This window comes from Triturus cristatus, chromosome 1_2 (genome assembly GCF_964204655.1).
Source record: "Triturus cristatus chromosome 1_2, aTriCri1.1, whole genome shotgun sequence".
In the NCBI taxonomy this organism is placed as follows: domain Eukaryota; kingdom Metazoa; phylum Chordata; class Amphibia; order Caudata; family Salamandridae; genus Triturus; species Triturus cristatus.
The window spans coordinates 980828631-980853599 of NC_140580.1; the positions used below are offsets into that span (position 1 = coordinate 980828631).

The following is a 24969-nucleotide window of genomic DNA, read 5'->3' on the forward strand; positions in this document are numbered from 1 at the left end:
GTTCATCACCTGCATCATCTGGTTCCAAACGGACACCGACTTGACTGGCTCTGACTCCTGTTTCTGTGGATCTCCCTTCGACGCCGATCCCAAAGTCACCGGTGTCGCAGCTGGCACCACCAACACCGGTTCAAAGGATGAGATCTCGGAGAGAGGCCCAAAGGCTATTGGAGGAAAAAGAATACCAGGAGGAACATTGAGGAGCTGAGGAAGTAGAGAGCAGTTTTAATTTTGTCTAGGGTAATTGGGCCAAGTTGGGGGTATCAACGACTATATAATTACGGTTATCAGAGGGAAGAGGTTGGTTAAGTGTCTTCCAAAAACAGGATTGCATCCCATGTGTCTGCCGCTCGGACTAGTTTTTCCCATGCTAGTTCCCGTATTTGTACCTTCCTTTTATTTAAAATCTGCTTATATGATTTCTGTAGAATTCCCACCTTTTCCTATCTCTAGGCCTCTCTTGTAAAGCTTTCTTTAGGGCCTCTCTTGTAAAGCTTTCTTTAGGGCCTGATTTAATTTGGAGCATTGTTGGTCAAACCATCTAGGTTTTTCGTGAGCCTGCTTCCTATTTTTTATTTCTTGGTCTTCTGAGATTGCAGACGTGATATTACAGAATGCCGTAACAATGTGTGAGTTTGTTGACGTTTCATCCATGCAAATATTAATGTCTTCTTGCCTATCTTGTACTATTTTATCCATAAATAAAGGATAGGATAGGATTTCAGTTTATAGAGCGCTCGAATGCCGAGGCGTCTTGGCGTTAAGAGTGAGAAAGAGATCTATGAGTATTAAAACTAATCAGATTAAAACCCCGGAAATAGCCATGTTTTTATTTGCTTCCTGAAAACTGTCAAGCTTGGTTGAAGTCTGAGCGTAATGGGCAATTGGTTCCACAACCGAGCTGCACAATGTGACAGGCTTCTACCCCCCATCTGGCTCTACGGACTTTGGTAGTACAAATAAGGTCGGCGTTTGCCGATCTGAGACTTCTGTTAGGGATATACCACAGAAAGATTTTTTGCAGGTCGGAATCAGCTCCGCCGTATAACGTCTTATGCACTAGGCATAAGGCCTTAAAATCCATGCGTTGCTATATTGGAAGCCAATGTAGCGACTTAATAGCTGCCGAAGTGGGGTGACCTTTTGGGATATTCAGAAGAATTCGTGCAGCCGCATTTTGTATCGACTGCAGTTTGGCCTTCTGTGCCTTGTCAATACCCACGAAAAGAGCATTGCAATAGTCTAATCGGGATAAGACTAAGGCCACAATGACAGTTTTTTTGAAGCTCCTGAGGAATAAAAGGGAACACCTTCCACAATAGCTTCAGAATGTAGAAGCAAGTGGAGGTTACATGATTGATCTGAGCAGAAAACCCCACTTTCGTGGATGGTATTGGGCGAATGCCCGCCTCTACCGGCCACCAAGTGTGATCCCACAGGGACGGCCCGCCACCAAACTCCATGATCTCAGTCTTATCCGTATTGATCTTTAGTAAATTATTGCACATCAAGCTCATGATGTGCCTCAGACACTCATGGAATCTAGCCGCTACCTGCTCCGACTGTTTTGATACCGAGATGATAATTTGGGTTTCGTCGGCGTACGACACAAACGAGAACCCATGAGACTGGCAAGAGGGGTCACATAGATATTAAAGAGCGTTGGTGACAGTGCCGAACCCTGTGGGACTCCACATGGCAGATGGAAGTTTTCTGACCGGAAGCCATGCTGACTGCAATCCAGCAGGTTATTGCTGACTAGATGCTGTGGCCTGGAATCCTCAGGATCGAACGTTGCAAGTAATGGTCCACCTCTCGACACCACCGCGGTCTGAATTTGTCTACACAGACTCCATGGAGTGGTCAAGCGGGAGAAGGGTAGGAAGGGTACAGCACGGAGAGAGACCTGAAATGACAACCAAACACTATAAGAAAACAGCAGCAGTACACATCAATCTTCCTGTCCCCGCATTGACCCTTGCTAAGGAAGGCTTGTCTAACAGTATTCCATACCTGTAAAGAAAGAAATATCTCCTCTGCTAATTCTGGAAGTGTCACACACCTGGATGCATGCTATTAGTTCTGCAGGAAGAATATCAGGGTAAATAATTGCAAGACATGTGCATACCCAAGCGAGGCTAACACAGGAAGGGGCTACCTACCTATATAACCTTCCTGTAGATTGAAGCAGGGGGGGGAAGAGCCGTCCTCCTGCTCACTCGCTATACCCCTGCTATAGGATATATAGATAAAGGAGCCAGCATGAATTACACAACCAGTACACACATTTCATAGACTTAAACAGAACCCAAATCCATTCAGCCTCTCCAATGAGTCTTAGATAGGACTTATCAATCGGGGAACATCAGCTTGTATGCCAGCAAATAAACTTGATACCAAACTGTTTCTCGTAGTTTCTAGGTGGTGAGTACAAATAGTGTGTTTACGGAAATTAAATCAATACTGAGCTTTCCTTGCAAGAGCCATGTAAAGCTTCCAAACAGGAAAAGTGAACTTGGGCAATCCTGCCTTGAAAGGAAACACAGGGCGCCTTCCCTGCAAGAGCTTCTGATAGCTCGCCAACAGGGAAAGACGAAGTGGGCAATCCTGCCCCATGAGGGATTCTCAGGCGTCTTCCCTGCAAGAGCAGCAGAGCGCTCGCCAACAGGGAAAGACGAAGTTCTAGCGCTTGTCCCTCTGCACCCCCAAACTAGGCACAGCGTTAAGTCAAGTTTTACCATCGGGGGAACAAGGTTCTCCTCTCAAATCTTCGAGAGGAACTGAAGTGGGGGTCCACGGAGAAAGGGCGCTCTGCAAGGAACCGGTGAATGGTTGCGCCAACAGAGCGTCCCTAGTGATACTGGTTGACCCCCACACAGCCACCAAAATAAGCGGAGCGTATAGCTGATCTGAGCACAATGCGGGTAGTATCAGTGTCGGTGCTTGAGCACCCTTACCAGCCTTGTTTCGCAGCTCAGCTCCCTCCGGAAAAGTAAGCGGCAGCGCGAGTACTGACGTTGTTGAGGTCATCTTGCCGAGGCTCCTGGGAATTGGAGTGTAGGAGAGTAGGGTCTGCTTTCTATGTTCACCCCCACTTTTTGCTTTTGCGTCACTGGTTTTCAACTTAGATGTGGCTGTGGGCCTGCTAATCAGACCCACAGTCCAGCTGTTCTCTCTCTAAATTCATACTGTGTACTTTAGGTGCATAACCCAATTGGTTAGGGTCACCTTATTGGCCCCTGTATAGTGTACCTTAGGTACCCAGGGAATAGGTGTACCCTAGGCCTACCAGGGGCTGCAGCATATATTGTGCCACCCCTGGCCTGGCCTTCCATTATGACACAACTGGCTGATCACTCAGCTGGGGCAAGGTCGTGTAATCACTCCTTGCTTAGGTGTAGTATTCCTATACCTACCTTATATATAGACACATGTGTACCTATCAGCCACTCCTATGGCAGGCCTTAACAATCCTGGAGGCAGAGTGCTTGGTAACATGTGAGATGGTGCTCTAGCATGAGCTGAGCCTGTCTGCAGCTTTCGGAACCATGTCCTTATACCTGTTCTATGATATAGCCTACCATATACTCTTAAAGTACCTTATAATCTTAAACGGTTATGGTAACTATGGTTTGGCTTTATCGAAACATGTCGTGTAAGGTGTCTAACACTTTGGAATAATACCCCCATACCATTTCTGGCCATGAGGATATTATTCCTCCCTTCTAGAGGGAGAAGACATGTTGAAACCTACTTACCCGGTTAAAGTTAACCAGAGCCCCGGCATCACAAAATGGATGCTGCTGCCACAGACACAAGTCTGACCTCCTGCTGCTGGGAGTCCTCCCAGCTAGGGAGGCTTGGACAATAGGTTTCCTGCCTTGGGAGGTGCGAGCACCACCCCAGACAGGAGTTAGTGTATTGGGGCAGGGAGGGATGAAAGAAACTAGACACTGCCTGGGGCACACAAGGTGTCCCATGCATAGTCCAGTTCAAACCGGCGCTGGGGCACTCCAGCCCCAGCTCTGGCGCAAAACTGGACAAAGGAAATGGGGTGTAGCCACTCCCCTACCTGGTCCCACCCATAGGAGGGACCTTGCAGGTAGCCCAGTATATCAGTAGCTAGCTGAGCCCTGCTAAATTAGATTAACCTGAATCTGCAACTTGAACAGAAACTCTGGGCCTTCGACATTCGACCTCAGGAAGAAGACTAAAGAAATCTCCCTTGTGGCCAAGGAGTGACCACCCTGGGCAACCAGGCACCATCCAGCGACCGCTGCTTGCTTTGCGACTGAATCCTACGAGGGACGACTGCAGAGACTGACCAGCGCCGAGACTTCCAGACACCTCTGAACCAGATCCACATCTCCAGCGAAGCTGAGACCCGTGGAGGCGACGAGGGACGTGGGACCAGCGACCTGGGAAAAGTGGCTAGTACCTGAATAGCGTGACTTCCGAGGCTCCCTCGAGGCTGTGCTTGGGGAATTGAGAAGCCCCCATCCCGAGCACCATCTGCAAAGAAGATCAGCTCCCCACACTTCACGTGTTCTGCGTGGGGCCCTTCTGCACCTGTGTTGCTCGACGTGTTGTCCGGTTGCTGGCTAGTAGCCTCTGCGACGACAAACCTTTACTTTCATCTTGCTGGTCCGGCTCCTCCAGACTGGCACCCGCTCCTCTGTGAAAGAGAAGCACCCCAGACCTTCCTGGTCTGCACCAGAAGCAAGTCCTCCATCCTGCGTGGGTTCCGCTTGCCAAGGCTTGTTGGGTCCTGACTCGACTTCGACGCCGCCGACAGCAAGAGCCTTCGTGGGACAGCTCACCTCCTGGTCCTGGTCATCCTCGACGCCTCCTGGTACACGTGGCTTCTGCGACAAGCTTCACCTCTTCACCTGCATCTTCACGACATCGCCTGGTTCCTTCCCGGCTCCTGGCTGGTGACCTGGGCTCTGTCTGTTCTGCTTGCAGGTTCCTTCCTTCTTGATCCCCTCTTTGGGATCCACCGGACACTCTTCACTGACTGCCTGTCAGCAACTTTCCTTCAGGCATCCATAGGAGTCAACGACGAAACCCGACGCAAGTTCACACCTATGCACCCGCAGCCCGTGGGCTAGGTAACTTGAGTACTTCGGTGCTCACAAGGGTAGTGACTATCCTAGGGTCTAGTTTCCAAGTCTCGACTTCCTAGCTATACCAGAAGTGCCCTAAAACTGTTAATTTCTAATAACTTCCATTTCTATCGACTTTTACACATTACGCGTGAGTGTTTCCACTCTGCACCTGAATCCCGTGGGCCTCCCACTTCCTAACCTTTGGTAGTATAGTGTAGCCCCAGCGATGGCCTAGGCCTATCCTGTGTTTGTGACAGTGGTTCTTATACCACTTACTTAGTATATGGTTTGCGTGGCCCCTAGGGCCTAACTGTATTACTTACCTGTGTGACTTAATGTATGCTTAAATAAGACTGTGTTGTACTTACCTCGAATCTCATAAAGAGTGCTGAGGGTTTGACTAGAATAAATACATTCTATTTTTATATATATCTGTTGTGGTGTCCTTTCATTTGGTATTCAAGGGATTACATATGGTATAACAGCTGGCTTCACATGCCATTCAGAGTTTAGCCTAAGACTGCTCTTGTCCATGCTACCACTAGGATAGCTGGTCTATAAGGTTGACTTTACAACCAATCACCATAAGGGTTGGTTGGACTGATACAAGGTGTACACTAGAATTAGTGACATCATATATTAGGCCAACTTCTCACATGGAGTTCCTCAGGTTTTTGGAGCGCTGAAACGCGCTGAGGCAGTGTTCTTTCGGCTGCCAACCCCGTGGGCTGTAACAGTACATCCCTCTCCTGAAGAACACTGACAAAGGCATGGTTTATTTGGGAAGCGTTTGTGGAACTGCCGGACATATTTAGGGGCGTGTACTCCTTCGGCAGGTTCCCAAGTGTTCTCTTCTTCCCCGTATCCCTTCCAAGCTATTAAGTACCATAATTTGGTCCGATATATCTTGGAATCAAGGATATCCCTTACTTCGTATTCCAATTCGTCGTCCTCCAAAATTGGAGGCAAACTCCTTTTGCCTAGTGAACGAGCGGGCTTCTCTAACGATATGTGAAAGGATAGGTGGATTCTGAGAGAGGGAGGGTAAAGCTACTTTAACCGCTACTGGATTTATGAGCTTTATCACCTTGTACAGGCCGATGTATTTAGGATTGAAAATGCTATACTTCTTGAATCGGATATTTCTGGTAGACACCCATACATAATCCCCTAACTTATAAATAGGTCCTGGATGCCTATGTCTGTCGGCGTAGGCTTTGTAGCGTTTTTTTGCTTTTCTCAACCTGTCCTGTGTTTCTTTTAGTGTTTTTTGTATGTGGTGAATCCTCTGCCTCACTTCTGGGACTGCCACATTCCTAACCGGATGTAGAAAAGGGATAAACCTAGGATGATACCCATAAGAGCAGAAAAAAGGGGAGTATTTGGTGGAGCTGTGTATAGCGCTGTTGTATGCTATTTCTGCCAACCTGTATTGCCTTGCCCACTTGCGTAATCTAAACTTACGCACACCACTTACTTACACAGAAACTCCAACACTCCTCTGGAGGTAAAATGAGCTTTATTAGTATCGTAGACAAAGGCAATAAGTCACTGAAGCTAGTAAGTTCTTAGGCACCAAGTGAAATAATGAATACACCACACTATATATATATACACAAATATGAGATCTGGAATCTAGACATATAAACAGTTAATGTACAAAGCACCTCACCAGATGCGTCTGCACCGGAGTCTTCACCATCCCTGGCCAAGCACCGAAAACACCAAGTCGGGAACCCTGTAGAGACTGGGGCAGTAATCTCTCCGGGCACCAAAGTCGTCCCGCGAGTGCGTCCACTCCAAGACTGAGTTCCTGAGCTCCATCTCACGGACACCGCTTTTTATAGTTAAATCAACACGTTCGAGAACCCTTTAGCAGGCGTTCTCGCCCATCTATCCATCATAGGTGCTGGCCGCATCTCTGTGTCAGACCCACCCGTACAGACCTGGCCAGATTCTGCTTGGGTGCGCCGAGGCAAAAGACATTCCTTTCCCTATCTCCGGCCTTGGAGAGCCTTGCACAGCGCATCCTCCCTATGTCCTAGAGATAAGCATAAAATGCACAAAAACAAGCTCAAGGCACAAAATAACCTCACGAGGTATGTCTTGCACCAGCTCGTACTGGTTTACGTGAAAAACATGTTTGTTACTGCTGAAGTGTAACTACAGGTCAAAGCAGCACAAAATGGAAATGCAATACAACAAAATGGAAGACCAGAGCATCACATGGAATCGAGGTCAATATGCAGTTAAGCACGTGTAACGTGTAAAATGGCAAATGCAATACATTCCACCCCTTGACCCTCGAGTCACCCATCATATCCCATTGGTCTAAATACTATGGATCTGGGACGAAGAAGGGAGAGAAGATTAGGAATACATTGAATACAACAGCATAATGAAATAGAAACACCAATAATCACTACGATAACACCCAGGATATAACGAAGCTGTCCAAAATTAGGTAGCCACCCAAACAACCAATCCCACCATCCTTGATCAACATTTTGGGTAACCCCTTTCACTAAATCTTTTAAAGCATTAATATGTGCATGGATAGATGTAGAATGATCAGATAAATTGAAACAACAGAGTCCATCAAAGTCCTCGCAACCGTGGTTGCGTTTCAACAACAAATAATCCACAGCTGCCCTATTCTGCAAAACAGCTTTTCTCGTTCCTTGAACATCTAATAGTAAATCAGCTAAAGCGGCAGAAGTATGATTGAGATTCTTCGCAATTAAACAGGCAAGCTTAGCAATAGTTCTTGCATTATAAACGGACAGTCCTGGCACTCCTACAATGGAAATAGCCAAACTCGTATACTCTGCCCTAGAAAGCAAGTCAATGTTAGAATCACAATCCTCAGGTAATTGAACAGCAGCTCTGGGGGACCGAATATGTGTGATAGACTGCATAGGAAAAAGCATAAGACTTAATTGTGATAAGGCACAAGGTCCTCCAGTTATATTAGCTGGTATGTAAGTATCCCTTAGATAATTTCACATGGTTAACATGGCTAGCGGTTAATACTGTATGATTACAGACCATATGATTGGTAACATTACTGCAAAAGCTGTCATGTCGTGACTGACATAATGTTTGTTGATCAGTGGTCAGTTGTGTGCTTTTCTCTAGTTTCAATTGACCACACTTGCCAATTTTGGCAGGGTCACAAGTTAGTTGATAGCAAACGTCTCCAGTAGTGATGTTGTAGGGAACAATACTTGTCATGTTCCTCCAGAGATTATAAACGACAGTACTCATAAAGACTCAGATGTGTTTGAACATCAGTTTCCTCCACTACTCCATCAAAGTTAGTTTGGTTGAAGATGTGGAGAAGCACACGTGCAGGGGTAGGTACGGCAACAAGACAAGTGGATATCATATCAGCTGTACTCTGAAGATTTCTCATACAGAAGTGGGAAGTGTTCAGCACATTCTCGGCCAAGTAGGTCCAGATGTTATCTGGTTGCTGCAACAATGCTGTCATCCGACTCGGGCGGTTGATCCCCTTCGGCATCCCCGGGCCCTCCCGGACCCCTCCGGACACGTCCAAACACAGACCACACAGCGCAAGCATCGCAGCGGCAAGCCATACTGTGATCTAGAAACAGAAAACAAACTGGTATAATCACTCTCGTAAATAACATTTTTCAGCAGGTACATTTTCCTACTTTTCCTGTCCGGGTCTCATGATGACAAGGATATTATCCTTTCCTTTAGCGATTAATTCTGCAGGTTCAGGAGGTTTGTTTGGGGACTCTACCCATACTTTCGCTCCTGGGTTCTTGTCAGTAGATCCGAACCCGCCCTTTCCTTGCACAGTTAGAAGGGCTGGGGCCGTCCCCTTCATGACATTTCCTCCATAAACCGGCATGATGACCATTTGGGCAACTCGGTCACCGGGTTGCACAATCAGATCATTGTCTCCACTGTTCAACAGAATAACTTTGATCTCCCCCTGGTAATCGGCATCGATCACCCCTCCCAAAACCTGGATGCCTTTAAGGGCAAGCCCAGATCGAGGAGCGATCAGTCCGAAATGCTCTGGGGGAATTTGAACTCCAACTCCTGTCTCAATCAAGGTAATGTCTCGTGGTTGCAGTCGATAGAATTTCAGGGCATGTAAATCAAGACCAGCAGCTTCTGGTGTGGCACGATATGGAGCTAAAGCTCCGGGAGCTGTCTCCCAGTACAGAATCGTGTTTGTGGCCACATGGGGATGGTCTGCAAAGCTGGGGTCAACATGCGCATCAAAGGAGTTTCTGCACTAGCAAGGGGTTGGTTGTTCAAAATTTGCAATGCATCAGACAAGTGATCCCTCCACCCCTTCAATGACCCATCAGTCAACTTTTTCAACTGGTCTTTCAACAAGCCATTCATTCTCTAAATCAAACCCGCTGCCTGTGGGTAGTAGGGTATGTGATAGATCCACTCAATGTTATGCTGCACACAAAAATCTTGCACCATCTTTCCTTTAAAGTGTGACCCATTGTCACTCAGGACCTGCAAAGGAATTCTGTAATACAAAATCAACAAATTCAAAGTTTTCAGAGTGTTAGACTGGGTTGCTCTCTTGCATGGAAAGGCTATGAGATAGCCAAAATAGGTATCCACCACCGTGCAGGCATACTGACATCCTCGACTCATTGGCATTGGCCCGATGAAATCAATTTGCCATATTTGCCCTGGCAACTTCCCTCTGCCTAGCTGGCCTCTCACTACCTGTGGAACCGGTCTGTGTTGGGTATGCTGACAAACGGGACAGTGAATGATAGCAGTTTTAATCAAATCTAGGGGAATATGCATCCCTCTACTTTCTGCCCACCTGCTAGTGGCTCGCTCGCCCAAATGTCCGCTTTTCTGATGCGCCCATTTAGCCATGCCCACCAAGTCAGAATCCTGCGTCGCCACCTCAGCTTCACGAATCTTCGCTTCTTGGTCTGCAAAGGAATTGCACCAACGCTCTAGTGAGTCAGTCGGGCAATGAGCATCAACATGATAAACTGTGACTGTACTCTGGGATAACAATTCCCAAATCTCCTGCCACAACTCCTTTCCCCAATCCTCCCTATTGTGAATCATCCAATTATGAGCATGCCATGTGGGAAGCCAAGTGGCTAACCCATTGGCCGTGGACCATGAATCAGTATAAATGTGACATGTACCAGGGAGCTCTTGCTTTAAAGCCTGGTAAACGGCGTACAATTTTGCAAACTGACTACTTCTTCCCTCTCCAGTAGTCAACAGCAACTTTTTGGTCACAGGATTGTATGACACCGCTTTCCAATGTCTCTTGGTCCCCAGATATCTGGCTTAGCCATCTGTAAACCACACATGCTTTTTGTCCTCCGCGGACAACTCTGAGAATGGCCCGCCCCATTTCACTGGGGACTCTCGCACTTTGGGTACATCTTGCAACATTTCTGCATCTGCTACTGGAGTTTGCGCCACTTGCTCATGCAGCACTGCGGTACCTTTAGGACCCACTCGTGCCCTGTCTTGTATGTACCATTTCCACTTAATGACGCTAGCCTCCTGTGCATGCCCAATCCTGTGTTTCTTGGGTGAGCTCATCACCCATTGCATGATAGGAATTTCAGGTCTCAAAAATACATTGTGCCCCAGGGTTAATTGCTCGGTATCCACCAGAGCCCAATAACATGGCAACAACTGCTTTTCGAAAGGAGTGTACCCACTGGCGTAGCTAGGGGGGGGGGGCGGAGGGGGCGGTCCGCCCCAGGCGGCACTATTTTGGGGTTGGTGGCGGCCGGCGGTTGCACGACCCTGGTGGCACACGGCAGCAGCCTTTTTTTGTCACACAGTGACATACACGTTACTGACCCAGCCAGCACCCACCCCATGCGCGCGACTGTGAGTCTGTCGTTGAGGAACCCTGTCTGCACACGTGACATGCAATAACTGCCAGCAAGCGCACCGGCTGCAGTGCACGCACGGACCACCTAGCATAGTGGTGGTGGTGCGGTGCGCGGCATAACCTTGTATGTGGTTCCCAGGGCCGTCAATCACGTAGCGCGCAAAAGCGCTACGAATAACGGCCCTGGGCAGCATGTTTTGGACAGCCCCTGCGCAGTGCTGTTAAAATGTAGCAGTAACGTGAGCCACCACCACGCGCTGACGTGACAGACCTGGCAAAACTGGAGAGGTTATGTTACACCACGCTACCTATCACCCGAGAGAAGGGGAATTTTGGCCCCCAATAAGACGGGCTGAGGCACAAAGAGCCGGAGTCTCTCAGGTCCCACGTGGACACACGGTTGGGCAGGAGCCGTGTCCGTGGGCCCAGGCTGTAGCAGGATGTTCAATTTCCTGCCCACCAGCTGGGCCCCAAGCACCCAGGAAATTACTCGCTATTCTGCTGCATGGCCAGGCCGAGAAAAGCAGGAAGCCGGTGTTCGAGAACCAATCACCTCCTCCTGAACTCGCCATGGGCTGTTGCTGTGCCCTGCCCAGGCAGAGCCTAACTTGTGCCCCGAACTCACCATTAACAGGATGAGTCTCATTGGGAGCAGGTGGCACATGCAGAGGCAGTGCAGCACTGCTCGCTCTGACTCTGAAGAACAGACAGGAAATCAATCTCTAGGGTCCCACAGCAGCTCCTCTCGGTACGTCATTCTATCAAGAGACTAAGTAAGTCACATTTTAATATAATTTACTCCTGCCTTTTAATATATTTGTTACGAGAATGGGGAGGGGGCCCCATCACAGCACAGCGCCGTGCAAATGGCACACTAAAGTTGTCTGTGCTGAAAATACAGAGCCATCTAAGGTGGGAGTTTTGTCTAATTAAACCAGCAGTTGTTTTGCTGATTTATTAGTTCAAAGGGTTTAATATCTTTGCTTGACAGTACGAAGCCGCAGATTTTATTTTCGCAACACTAAGAGACTTGCTAAGTGAAAGTCACATATAAATCGGGTGATTAAAGTTCCCACTGGACAGTGGTCATACTGTTCTCTACTGATAGTTTTCACTCTCACCATAAAGTAGCGCAGACAGTTAATATGCCTGCTATAAAGAAAGGCTACCAGCATATTACAGAACTGTATTGTATGTGGATAGTTCAGTGGGTTGCCGCTTTTGTCACAGAGTTCCCTTTGTTACTTGTGGTTCAGCCTCACCTGAAGCTGCGGTTGGGGCGTAGGGTACTGATTATTTAGAAATTAACAAATAGCTTTAAAAGCACCTGCTGCAGAGTGTGACTTTCATGTTGCACAAATGAGTGTGTTTTCTGATATTTGTCTGTTTCCATGGACTTCATTGTGTGATTTTGGTTGCAGGAAAGTGTCTCCTCACAAATTTAGTCACTGAATGTCTCTCATAAATCCACTGAATCTATGAAAATGTCAAACATAAGCAATCTGAAACATTAGGAGCTGTACTTTAATCGGTGTAATTTCTGATATTTATATGTTTCCCTTGTCTTCATTGCTTGATTTGCTTGCGAGAAAGTGTCACTCATAGTCGTTGAAATGTCACTCATAATTCCACTGAAATTATGAAAATGCAACACATAGCAATCTGAAACCTTGGCAGCTATGTTAAATCCGGAGCGGGGCCCCTCAATGTACTGTGCAGGGGGGCCCCCTCAACTTTCGTTACACCACTGCTCTCCGTGCCAATGATGTCTACGCCTTCCATGTCGGGATGTGGCCACATTAATTATGGAACTGAAAGGCAGGTTGAGAGCATCGTATCAGAGCCGGGCCAAACAGCAGGAAAAGAAAAGGGCCTGCTCCGCACACCACACAAGTTAGTTTCATCAGGCAGCTACTGCTTCGAGGCCTAAGAACCAGGGCTCACTATAAGAGATAGTAGCATGAGGAGGCAGCGGCGCCTGAACACAAAGGCATGGCGAAGCACAGACAATCTTTATGAAGAGCGGACAAGCACCAGTCCCCCCCCCCGAAGACAGAGGCCCAAGAAGGGGAAAGGGGCTACTATGGATAATTAACCAGGTGATTATACATGATGTGAGAAATATTTGTGCCCAAAATCTGACCGTGACGAGAGTGGTAATTATATTTGGAGCAGGCCTCTGAGGTGATTGCTAGTGACAGGGGAGGAGGAAGTTGTACAGTACAGCTGTTCAGGGGCCCTCACAGTCGTTTTAATGGAAACTGTTTGTCACGTGTATTTAAACTGCATGCTTTAAAGGCTTCATTTACCTTCTTTTTATTACAGATATACACTAACATTTGCAATGCCAATAGCTCTAAATCAAACAATTGCAAGACCTATTGCATTTGCAATCAGAAATCAAAACGTTTGACCACTGGCATATTACACAACTTAGCATAAAAAATGTAATTGACTAAAAAGTAATTACAGACATGGTGGTCTGCTGACCCCAGCAGGCCACCATCCCTGTAATTTATCCAGTAGTACTGTGTCGCAATTTGTGATCTACCCTAATTTTCATAAGGTAGGTCAGATTCGGACCCACAACGATTTGGATTTTTAAGATTAAACCTACAGCACTTCTTAAAAGTCTTAACTGTTCGCAATATGCAGCCAGTACTTTGTGACCAGATTTTTGTGCCTATGGCTCATCGTTTTCTTACTGCATGTAATCCTAATATCTATGTTTTGAATCCAACAGTGTGCTTTAAAGGCACCTGATCCTTGCAACTTTTATATACATTTTAGATTTTAAAGGACTACTCCCTTCTGTTATTTGTGTGCATACAGTTACTGGCTGTAACTTTCTGAACACAAAACAACCTGCATTGCAGAGGACACTTGTAGTCTGATGTTGGGGCTATGTGAGTCTACTGTCATGTATGCCTAAAGGAGCTCTCAATTGTTCTCACACCTGCTTTTATTAGGATTCTAAGTTTCACTGTTAGGTTAAACCCTATTTGTGAAGACCTCTGAATCTTTAAACAAGCTATTTGGTGTTTTTTATTGGTTTATAAAATGTGCGTTACATCCTTAATCCCCTATGGATGATCAAGTAAAGCTATGAAGTTACCATCGGTTTTTTAAAATCTCACAAAGATTATTTCTTGCTTATTTGTCAGCCACATTTAAAATTTCATTCTTTCCCTGAGTAACTTAATTTGTGAGAGGAACCTAAGCCATTCCAGGCTTCGGCTGGTTTGCTTTTGACTTACACTCTAAAAAACTCTATCAGGAAAACTGGCACTCCCTAAGAAGCGTTATTTATTATGTATGGTTAAATTCATCGGATCTCCAAGAAAAAACTCAGAACTGAAAGGGGTAAAGAAGCATGGGGTCCCAGATACAGAATTAATTACCATAGGTTTCAAGCTAGCCTTGGTTTTGGAGACAGCCTGCCATGCTGCTGAGCACCGAACAGCAGGCGATAAAGAAACTAAAGTTTGCTTCAGGTCGAAATATGCGATTGCTGTCTTTGGTCTTGTTGGCAAGTGATAGGAACAATATCATCTTAGAACATTCCTGAGAATGAAACCATTACTCTTCTTACTTGTGTTATCAAATACATGTTAATAGGTATCCTTTCTCTTTATTTTGATCTTCCATAGCCACCACCTTATAAGTGAAATTTCTGGTCTAGTATGTGTGTAGGCTCATCACAAGAGATCAGCATGTACAAGCATGTGTTCTATGTTAATGCAAACCACGTTTTACATGCATGGCTCTAGAGTAGCCATAGTGACTCAGAATGCAGGGTGCAAAAGAAAGGAAAGGAAACCAGCTGCCCTTACAAAGGTTTCTGACTTCCTCTCACCAAAGGCTACCAAGAACCGCTCATGCTTTCTCAGTGTGACACTGGATGTTAGAGCCACTTACACACAAAGGCGGGACCTTAAAACTTTAAAGTGACATTTGATTCCTGGACATGTTCCTCTTACAGCTTTGCAATGGTTTGTAACAAGACAAGGTTTTGACTGTCCTTGGACACTGACTACAAGTGAGCTGCTGTGAGGGCAAGCCTGACCGAGGCCGGAGACAATAGCTCTACAGCGTGCAACCCCGGCATCAATAATCTCCCAAGAACAAAAAGCCAATCGCAAGCTGTGGGAAATAAGGTCAGCAAGCTGGACAGGGGACGCAGTTTGCATGAAAGTGTCCAGTCAGATTTGTGAGCCATCACCGAGAGAGTCGCAGCCACGATTGCGAATAAACACAGCACAGATCTGAAATCATGTTGGTTAGCAAGCATCTGACAGTCATACAACACAATCATTAACTTTTTAAAGTCCTGAAGAGTGCTCAAAAGCAGAAACAAATTGCGATGAGTTATTAATAGCCTCAATTTAGGAAGGTGTAATAACATCTATTCAGACCAACACATTGCCACTGCATATAGGACTCTGGTCATATTTTTGGTTAAATATGCTGGAGGTTGCAAACAAGTCAACCTTGATACTTCTGTACTTGTATATTATTATTGCAAAAAGAACAATTGATGGACAGAATGCAGAACAATGTCATACATTCACCTCAATACAGAGATCTGGGCCTAAAGCCTTCATTTTTTTGCTCCCTATGCCATTCCACTTTGAACCCAGCCATATGCAAATCAGTCTTGATTTGCATATGACCAAGCCTAAACTGGGGTTGCATGGTGAGCAAAAGAATGACGGATTTAACCCTGATCTCTTGACTGGGGGTGAATGTTTTGATTTGTTCTGCATTCCGTTCATCAATTGTATGTCTTTGTACTGCCGGTGTATTCAACTTTGTAGCCTTGGCCTGTGTCATGTAACTTGCATGATCGAGGTAACTATTAGCAGCGATATCACGTGTCTCTAGGACCTCTTTCAAGTGCTTGCCGTTCTTTTTACTCAGCATCCCCCCACTCCCGCTACCTGCCATGGGCGGCAATCTGAGGGATAGCCCCGGGCGCCAGAAGCTCTAGCTACGCCCCTGAGTGTACCTCTCTCCAGCATCAGGTAGTTTCTTTGTCCAAAACCCTAGGGGCACCTTCGGTCTCCCCTGTTTTTGCCACAGGCTCCAGGTCGCATACTGATCCTGGACTGTTACATTCAAATCAATGCTCCCCTCTCGTATGGGCCATAGATCCAGGGCACGCTGTATAGCCTCCTTCGCTGACTCAAATGCCTGTTGCTGGGCCTCGCCCCACTCAAACTCATGCTTCTTCCGTGTAACCTTGTACAGAGGGGCCAAGATCTGACTCAAATGGGGAATGTGCTGTCTCCAAAAACCAAACAATCCAATGAAGCGCTGCGCCTCCTTCCTGTTTCGCGGCACTTCAAACTCCTTGATCTTTTGCCTTACTTGTGGCAGCACCTCTCTATGCCCCTGATGCCACTGAATACCCAAAAACTTCACACTCTGGGAGGGTCCCTGCACCTTCTCTGGGTTAATCACCCACCCTTTGCTCTGCAAATGCTCTACAATTCTGTCTAGCTGAGCCTGCACCTGTTCTTGGGACTCTCCTTGAATCAACACGTCATCAGTATAATGACAAAGCTGTACTCCAGGAATAACTGACACCTCATCCAAATGCTCTGCCACAAACCGGTGACAGATTGTAGGGCTATGTAAGTACCCTTGGGGCAAAGATTGAAATGTAAATTGTCTACCACTCCCCGAGAAGGAGAATTGCTCCTGGGACTCGGGGGCAATTGGAATCGTGAAAAAAGCATTGGCAATATCTCTTGAGGAACTGAAGTGGGGGTCCACGGAGAAAGGGCGCTCTGCAAGGAACCGGCAAATGGTTCCGCCAACAGAGCGTCCCTAGTGATACTGGTTGACCCCCACACAGCCACCAAAATAAGCGGAGCGTATATCTGATCTGAGCACAATGCGAGTAGTATCAGTGTCGGTGCTTGAGCACCCTTACCAGCCTTGTTTCGCAGCTCAGCTCCCTCCGGAAAAGTAAGCGGCAGCTTCTCGCCGTCATGGAAGCGCTTAAGACGCGCTGTCTTACGCACGTACTGACGTAGTTGACGTCATCGCGCCGAGGCTCCTGGGAATTGGAGTTCCTCAGGTTTTTGGAGCGCTGAAACGCGCAGAGGCAGTGTTCTTTCGGCGGCCAACCCCGTGGGCTGTAACACTAGATAAGATGTCAGCTCCTGGTTAATTGCCCTCTCAAGGATTTTAGCAGCCATCGGTAGGCAAGAGATGGGGCGATTGTTTTTAACCTCTAATGTGTCTAGTGCTGGCTTTTTCAAAATGGGTCTGATGCAGGCCTTTTTCCAGACCATCGGATAACTCCTGAATTGATCACCTGATTAAGAATGGGAGTTAGATGTTTACTAATGGTCTGGGCCACCTGATGTATCACAGTCGGAGGACAGGGATCCCAAGGTGATCCCGACTTGGTGGAACATATAGATTTAGTTACTTCAATAGGAGTAAGTGAGCAAAACAAGTTTAGCTGACAATGCAACGGCGTATCCTCCGTTGTGTCATATGAACCGTCTTCGCCTCCTTGCCTATTTTTCGGAAGTTCATCATAAATCATAGTGATCTTATTTTGAAACAAATTGGCCATTTTATTGCAAAAAGCGGAATCAGGGCTAAAGCGGGTGTTCTGATGTGATTTCGATAGTAATTCAACATTTTTAAAGAGTTGCTTAGTAGAGATAGTAGCCTCATTTAGCTGAATAATAGGTGGTTTTTGCTAAAATAATGGCTTCTTTATATTGATGAAGCGCAAAATTGTAAGATATCTTATGTTCCATCCTATATTCCATTCTCCAAGTACGGTCGGCTTTCCTGCATAGAACTTTCAACTTTTTCAATGCCGGACCGTACCATGGAGATGATGCCAGCGCTCTTCTAGGTTTAATTTCTTTCAGTGGGGCCCCTTTATTTACAGCCTTGGCTAGCCAACTGTGAAATTGGCTAGCAGCCTCGTTGTTATCTAGGACCTGAACCGTGGGGCAGCTATTAAGTACTGATTTATAACTACCGATTGCTCTGCCTCCTCAATCAAGATCACTACAGCTTCTAAGAGGTAGAAATCTATTAGTCAAAGGTAGTGGGATATACTGGCCTATGGGGGCAGATCTATTATTAGCCTGAAGTGGTTGTCCAAGAACTGGATTATAGAAATTTCCTAATGGGACTGCAATTATAGTATCATTCTGATTGTTCAATGGTCTTGCATACATATAGGAAAGTTCATAAATTAGTGCTCTTGCCACCTCGGGGCAACGGAAGGTTACAACAATACAATCCCCTTGACAACACTTTGCCGTGTTACCAACTCAATTTTCTTGTCTCATCATGATTATATTTTGGAAGAGGAAACTAGTACTACAGTTAGTGTTCTTAGTAAACCAATGTACAACCTTATTCTTCAAGTCCCCCCCAGGGCTCTATAGCCTTATATGCCAATTCCGGGACATTTTTTAATCAATTACTAGGGGTGGGCAGAAAACTCCGCTCCGCCATCGTAGCGGATAAAGCCAGCCACCCCTACTCCCCGGCCCGGTCCCTGCTTCCGAAAGCAGCCAGTCCGGGGAGAGCCTCCCCGGGCCCTGGTGGACCCCCGTCCCCAGCGCCCGGACCCTCGGCTGACTTGCAGGATGGGGGGGCTCCTGCACCCCGGGGCCTGCCGGACGGAGCACGAGCCCCGGACACGGTCCCAGCTTCTGAACCCAAGCCAGGCTGGGGAGAGCCGCCCCGGGCCCCGGTGGACACCCTTCCCCAGTGCCCGGACCCTCAGCTGGCTTGCAGGACGGGTGTCTCCCGCACCCTGGGGCCCGCCGGACAAAGCACGAGCCCCGGGCCCGTTCCCAGCTTCCGAACCCTAGCCAGGCCGGGGAGAGCCTCCCCGGGCCCCAGTGGACCCCCGTCACCAGCGCCCGGACCCTTGACTGGCTTCCAGGACGGGGGGGGCTCCCGCACCCTGGGACCCTGGGATGCAGCACGAGCCCCGGGCCCGATCCCAGCTTCCGAACCCTAGCCAGGCCGGAGAGAGCCTCCTTGGGGCCCGGTGGACCCCTCCGTCCCCAGCGCCCGGACCCTCGGCTGGCTTGCAGGACTGGGGGCTCCTGCACCCTGGGACGGAGCACGAGCCCTGGGCCCAGTCCCAGCTTCCGATCCCTAGCCAGGCCGGGGAGAGCCTCCCTGGGCCCCCCAGGGCCTGCCGGACGGAGCTCAAGCCCCTGGCCCGGTCCCAGCTTCCGAACCCTAGCGAGGCCGGGGAGAGCCTCCCCGGGGGACCCCCCGGTCCCCAGCACCCGGACCCTCTGCTGGAACGAAGGAGGGTTAAGCCCAGGCCCGGGGAGCCCACTTAGTGGGGGCTTACAGAACTCTGGGGAAGGACAAAAGTTGGAGTTAGCCCGGCCGGCCGGTAAGCTAGCCATCTGGTCACCTGGCCTGCAGGGCCATCTGGACACCCGGCCCTCAGGGCCATCTGGTCACACAGCCCGCAGGGCCATCTGGTCGCGCAGCCAAGCGACCAGATGGCCCGGGACGACCCAGCCCCCAGATGGCCTGGGATGGTGCCGTACCCAGTCGCCCTTGCAGTCTGGCGAGGGTGGGCAGGCACTCTGAGGCAGCTGCTCGGGAGGCCCCTTCCCCGGCTCGCCTCCCTGCTCAACTTGCGCAGAAGCCGCAGGAAGGAGACCCGGCCGTCCCAGGCCATCTGGTCACCCTGCCGACCTGCAAGGAGGGATGGTGGCCCCCGTCCCCGCACCCCGGTGGGGGAGGGACGGGAGGGGAGGCCCCGTGCCATAGAGCACGTGGTGGAGGCAGCCTCCCGCGAACACTCGTTACCCCCTCTGCATCCCTCCCACCGGCCCGGCGGCAGAGGGTCCCACCCCTGGGTGTGGTGGAGGAGGACGTCCACGGGCTCCCACGTACGGAGAGACAAAAGCTTGGCTCAGAGGATGACTTTCAATAGATCGCAGCGAGGTAGCTGCTCTGCTACTTAAGAAACCCTGACCCACAATCATGTCCTCTACGAATGATTTAGCACCGGGTGCCCCACGAACATGCGATACTTTAAGGGCGATGGAGGTGGCATCCTTCCGTCCGCGCTCCGGTCCCCAAGCGAGCGGCTCTACGCACCGGCCCCCGAGAGAGGCCGGCTATCCCAGGCCAACCGAGGCTCCACGGCACTGCGGTATCGTTACGATTTAGGGAGGATTCTGATTTAGAGGTGTTTAGTCATAATCCGACAGATGGTAGCTTCGCCCCATTGGCTCCTCAGCCAAGTACATACACCAAATGTCTGAACCTGCGGTTCCTCTCGTACTGAGCACGATTACTATTGCAACAACACATCATCAGTAGGGTAAAACTAACCTGTCTCACGACGGTCTAAACCCAGCTCACGTTCCCTATTAGTGGGTGAACAATGCAACGCTTGGTGAATTCTGCTTCACAATGATAGGAAGAGCTGGCATCGAAGGATCAAAAAGCGACGTCGCTATGAACACTTGGCCGCCACAAGCCAGTTATCCCTGGACTTAACTGCATTCCTTGTTATTTACCTGTGCCATGTGTAGTTGCAGCTGTTCACGATTCTCTTATCCGATCTCATGGAGGGGGGTCCATCTCTGCCATGTTCATGTTCCGCTAATCATTTTAGCTTAGCGACTAGTCTCACTGTTGTTTAAATTGTTTTTTCCTTTTCAGGGTGACAGATGCTTCATATTCGGAAGTGTAGGGTGGGGGAGTTGGAGGGTGAGGGGGGGAGACCGTTGTCTCCTGTTAGTTTATTTTTAGCCGCCCATGGGCCGCTGTTCTCTGTTCTTACTGGTAGCTACGCATGCATGTACACCATTGACGAAGACACACGACTCACCAAATTGCACACCTTCTGCCCAGAAGCCCCGGCTGTGGGATTGTGTTCCCATTGGGACCCGGCACTGCCCGCGCTTGCGCCCCCTTTTCCCCACACTACCCATCATGATGGCGTCCACCTTACATAGGGCCCTCCACATTCTTTCCTGGAATGTTAACGGCCTACTGGACCGTATAAAACGCACTGCTGTCCTTCGTAGCGCCCACCGACATGCGCCACATATCCTGTTCCTGCAGGAAATGCACCTTCTGGGCTCACTATGTAACTTCCTTGCCCGGTATGGGTTTGACAGGGTCTGGCACTCTGGTTTCACGCGGGGCTCCTGGGGGGTGGCCATACTACTTCGGAAAGGCCTGCCCTTCACCCTGACACAGGCCGAAACAGACTCACAAGGCCGCTATGTGGCCCTGACGGGTACAATCGAGGGACACCCCCTTAATCTCCTGTACACATACATTCCACCCGCCATTATGGCCCCGGCCCTTCGCCGCCTCACACTTGTGCTCTCCTCCTTCCCACAAGGTCTGACGGTGGTAGGGGGTGACTTCAACGCCGTCCTGCAACCCTCACGCGACACGACAGGTACCCCATCGGCTGCCCGCCTTGCCTCTGCAAAACGCCTATCAGACTGGTCCTCGGCCCTGGGTCTCTGTATTGGAGGGTGTGGAATCCCCGTAAGGTCCAATACACCCACACTTCGGCGGCTCACCGCACCCACTATCGTTTCGACCTGTTCCTATTATCTGCCGTGGACTGTCAATTGATGTCCAGGTCCACAGTCTTACCCAGGGATATCTCAAACCACTCCCCCATCTCCCTTCGTCTCGGACACCCCCCTAGCGGTGCCCGTACGGTATGGCGAATGAACGCCTGGCTCCTGCAGGATGCGGGCCTCGTGGAATCCCTCGGGCAGGAGCTGAGTCAATATTTTTTGATGAATGCGGGTTCGGTCTCCTCGCCGGGCACGCTGTGGGAGTCCAGCAAGGCCGTGATGCGCGGGTGGCTAGAGGTCTGGTCCATGCGAAACGTCTGGAACAATCCGCCCGACTCGCGCAGCTGGAGGCCCAGGCGGCGCAGCTGGAAGATGCCCAGGCTACCAATGATAGCGATGACTCCGACTGACAACTTGCACTGATCCGAGAAGAAATTTGCCAGATCTCGCTGGAGTCCTCTAAAATGCTTTGTCGCTCTTCTGTGGCGCGCGTGTACGGATGGGGGGATGAAAATGGCGAACTTCTCCACAACTTCGTGTCCTACCCCAAAGCCAATCACATCATTCCTGAGATTCGTGATGGGATCGGGGCCCACCATACTACCTCCCAGGACATTGCCCAGACGTTCGCGGGCTACTACGCAGCCCTCTACGCGGCTCAACCCCCTCAGACTTTCCTGGCGACTTTGCTGACCGAGCCCGAGACCCAGCTTTCCGACTCAGAATCCCTGGATCGGCCTTTCACCCCGGAGGAGATACATGGGGCTATCTCACAGTTGCACTCCTGCAAAACGCCCGGGCCCGATGGTGATCCCCAAGAGTACTATGCGGCCTACAAGGAAACGTTGGTCCCACACATAATGAACCTGTTCAAACGCGTAGTCGAAGTGGGGTCCTTCCTGCCATAGACTGATGTGGCCGCTATCGTAGTCCTCCCGAAGACACAGCCACCCTCCCTCGCGTGTACGGACTACCGTCCCATCTCCATTATCAATACAGAAGTTAAAATCTTTGCCACCGTGGTGGCCCAACGGGTCTGTCCCCACTTGCAAGAACTGGTTCACCCAGATCAATGCAGCTTCATGCCTGCCCAGGGGACCCGGCACTGCATACGCCGTCTCCATCTTGCCCTTGCGCATCGCCACCTCCTCACCCCGTATTTGGCACTGCTCTTCATAGCCTTTGAGAAAGCGTTTGATACGGTAGATTGGGGTTTCCTTGGGGATGTGTTGGAGAAGATGGACTTTGGCCTCCCTTTCCGACGCCTCATTCGGGTCCTTTACTCTACTCCCAAGGCGAGGGTCCTCATCAACGGCGTGGTTTCGGAGGCGTTCCCGATTCAGAGGGGCACCCGTCAGGGCTGCCCGCTCTCGCTGCTTCTATTTGCACTAGCAATGGAACTCCTGGCTTCCCTCATCCACCAGGATCCCCTCATCCGCGGCTGGGCCTGGGACCCGAACCAGGTTGACAAGATTGCCCTATACGCCGACGACGTCCTCCTTTTCCTAGCGGACCCAGAGAGCTCTGGCCCACGATGTCTGGACGCCTTTTCGGTCTTTGAACGGATCTCTGGCCTCAGGCTCCACCCTAGTTCCCTTGCACTCTTCCCGGGCGTGCTTCAACTGGCAAACAACCATCCCCCTGCGGAGGCAGTCCTTCAAGTACCTGGGGGTGTGGGTGGCCTCCTCCCGGAGCTCGAGTGGGCCCTGAATATCAAGTCCGTGGTCACCAGGGCCAAGGCGGACCACTGAAGATGGCAGACCCTTCCCCTCAATCCCCTCGGTAAGAGTGCTCTTTTCAAAATGATGGTCCTCCCCCGCTTCCTGTACATCTTACAAAATGTGATCACTCATCTCCCAGGCAGTTGGTTTCGGGAGTTGGATGGCGTCCTCACCCGATTTTTATGGGGAGGAGGGAGGACGCGCATGTCCCTAGCACATTGCCGCATACCCCCCTACGATGGGGGAATGGAGGTGACCAATCTTCTCCTCTACTACCTGGCTACGAGGCTGGTTCGCGAGCGGCTGGTCTGACCCGGTGTACCGGGTGGAACTCCGGTCGATGGACTTCGCACAAATCCATATGTATGGGAGCCCCCGTCAACAGAACCGTGCTCATGGCCTGGCGAACCGCCCTACGTTACGTAAAGTGGGACCGGAAACGCACTAGGCAGATGCCTCTGTGGAGTGGGGCCTGGCTGGAAGAGGTCTCGTCCCTCCAGAACGTCCGTAAATGGAACCACGTCAAGATCTCGCTACTGGGAGACGTCTGGGTGGGGGACCATATCCGATCGTTTGCAGACCTACAACACCGCCATTCCCTCCACTCCTCCCAATTCTACAAGTACTTACAGCTGAGGCACGCCCTCCAAGTCCACATTCCGTCCCCCGCCTCCTTCCCTGAATTTAGCCCCCTGGAGGCCCAAGTGAGGAAGGGGAACCTGGGAAGTGGGGGGGTGTCGCGGATTTATCGCTCCTTGGTGAACAACTGCTCCGCATCTCTAGACCTGCTTTGTGCACGGTGGGAGGGGTGGCTGGGCCCCCTGGAGACGTGGATTGGAGGGACGCCCGTATGGCACCCAAGACCCTGACGACCACTTCCGAGTTGCGTCTAGTCCAACTCTACTACCTCCACACGGCATACCTCACCCCTACACGCCTGTACAGCACCCGCCTGCGGCCCTCCCCATCCTGCCCGCGCTGCAACCACGCCCCAGCTGATTTTTACCACATGGTGTGGCAATGTCCCGCCCTAGGGCTGTTCTGGGCGGGGGTAGAGCTTGAACTTGCACAAACCCTAGGGTGGGAGGTTTCCCACGATCAGAAGGACTTGGGCCCCCTGAGTGACGCCGGGTAGCCGGTCTTCTGTACGCCACATTTCCTGTGCCCGCCGCCGGGCGGGGATTCGGTGCTGGACTCTTCCCTCTTCACTCGCCGTTACTGGGGGAATCCTGGTTAGTTTATTTTCCTCCGCTTAGTAATGTGCTTAAATTCAGCGGGTCGCCACATCTGATCTGAGGTCGTAGTCGGAAGAAAACGCCAGAGCATAAGGGGGGAACCGGGGAAGGCCAACCCCCAGCCAGAGCGGGGGCCTGGCGTCCCGGCAGCGTGTGCCCTCTCCCCAGATCACATCTGGAGGGGTTTCGCCCTTGCCAAGAAGCCGGCCGCGAAGGAGGACGCCCGAGGCGCATGTGCGTGGGCAGCCGGTGGGATACCACAGACAGCCACACGCGGCACGCAGCCAGGCACCCCGGGAAGGGCCCGGGGCAGACCGGTCGCCAGACCCCTTCTCGAGGCTAGGCACGCCGGCGGCGTACTTCTGCGGCAGGACCCGGCGAGGGACCCTGCAACGGGGGGTCGAGGGGTCTAACCTTGTGGGGGGACGAAGGGAAAGCTGAGCTCACCCTGCG

At 50.2% G+C, this 24969-nt stretch overlaps 2 protein-coding genes across 7 annotated transcripts in view; one reads left to right on the forward strand and one right to left on the reverse strand.

The window, feature by feature from the left end:
* Positions 1 to 24969, forward strand: part of EXD3 (exonuclease 3'-5' domain containing 3) — a 2855457-nt gene that overhangs the window by 1588708 nt on the left and 1241780 nt on the right. The gene's annotated exons all lie outside the window — the stretch shown is intronic.
* On the reverse strand, positions 8782 to 21661 carry LOC146868503 (uncharacterized). Its single transcript, XM_085614198.1, has 3 exons — positions 21634 to 21661; positions 9873 to 10054; positions 8782 to 9381 (listed from the first exon to the last, which is right to left on the reverse strand). Exons 1-3 carry the CDS (start codon positions 21659 to 21661, stop codon positions 8782 to 8784), a joined length of 810 nt encoding a protein of 269 aa, XP_085470324.1.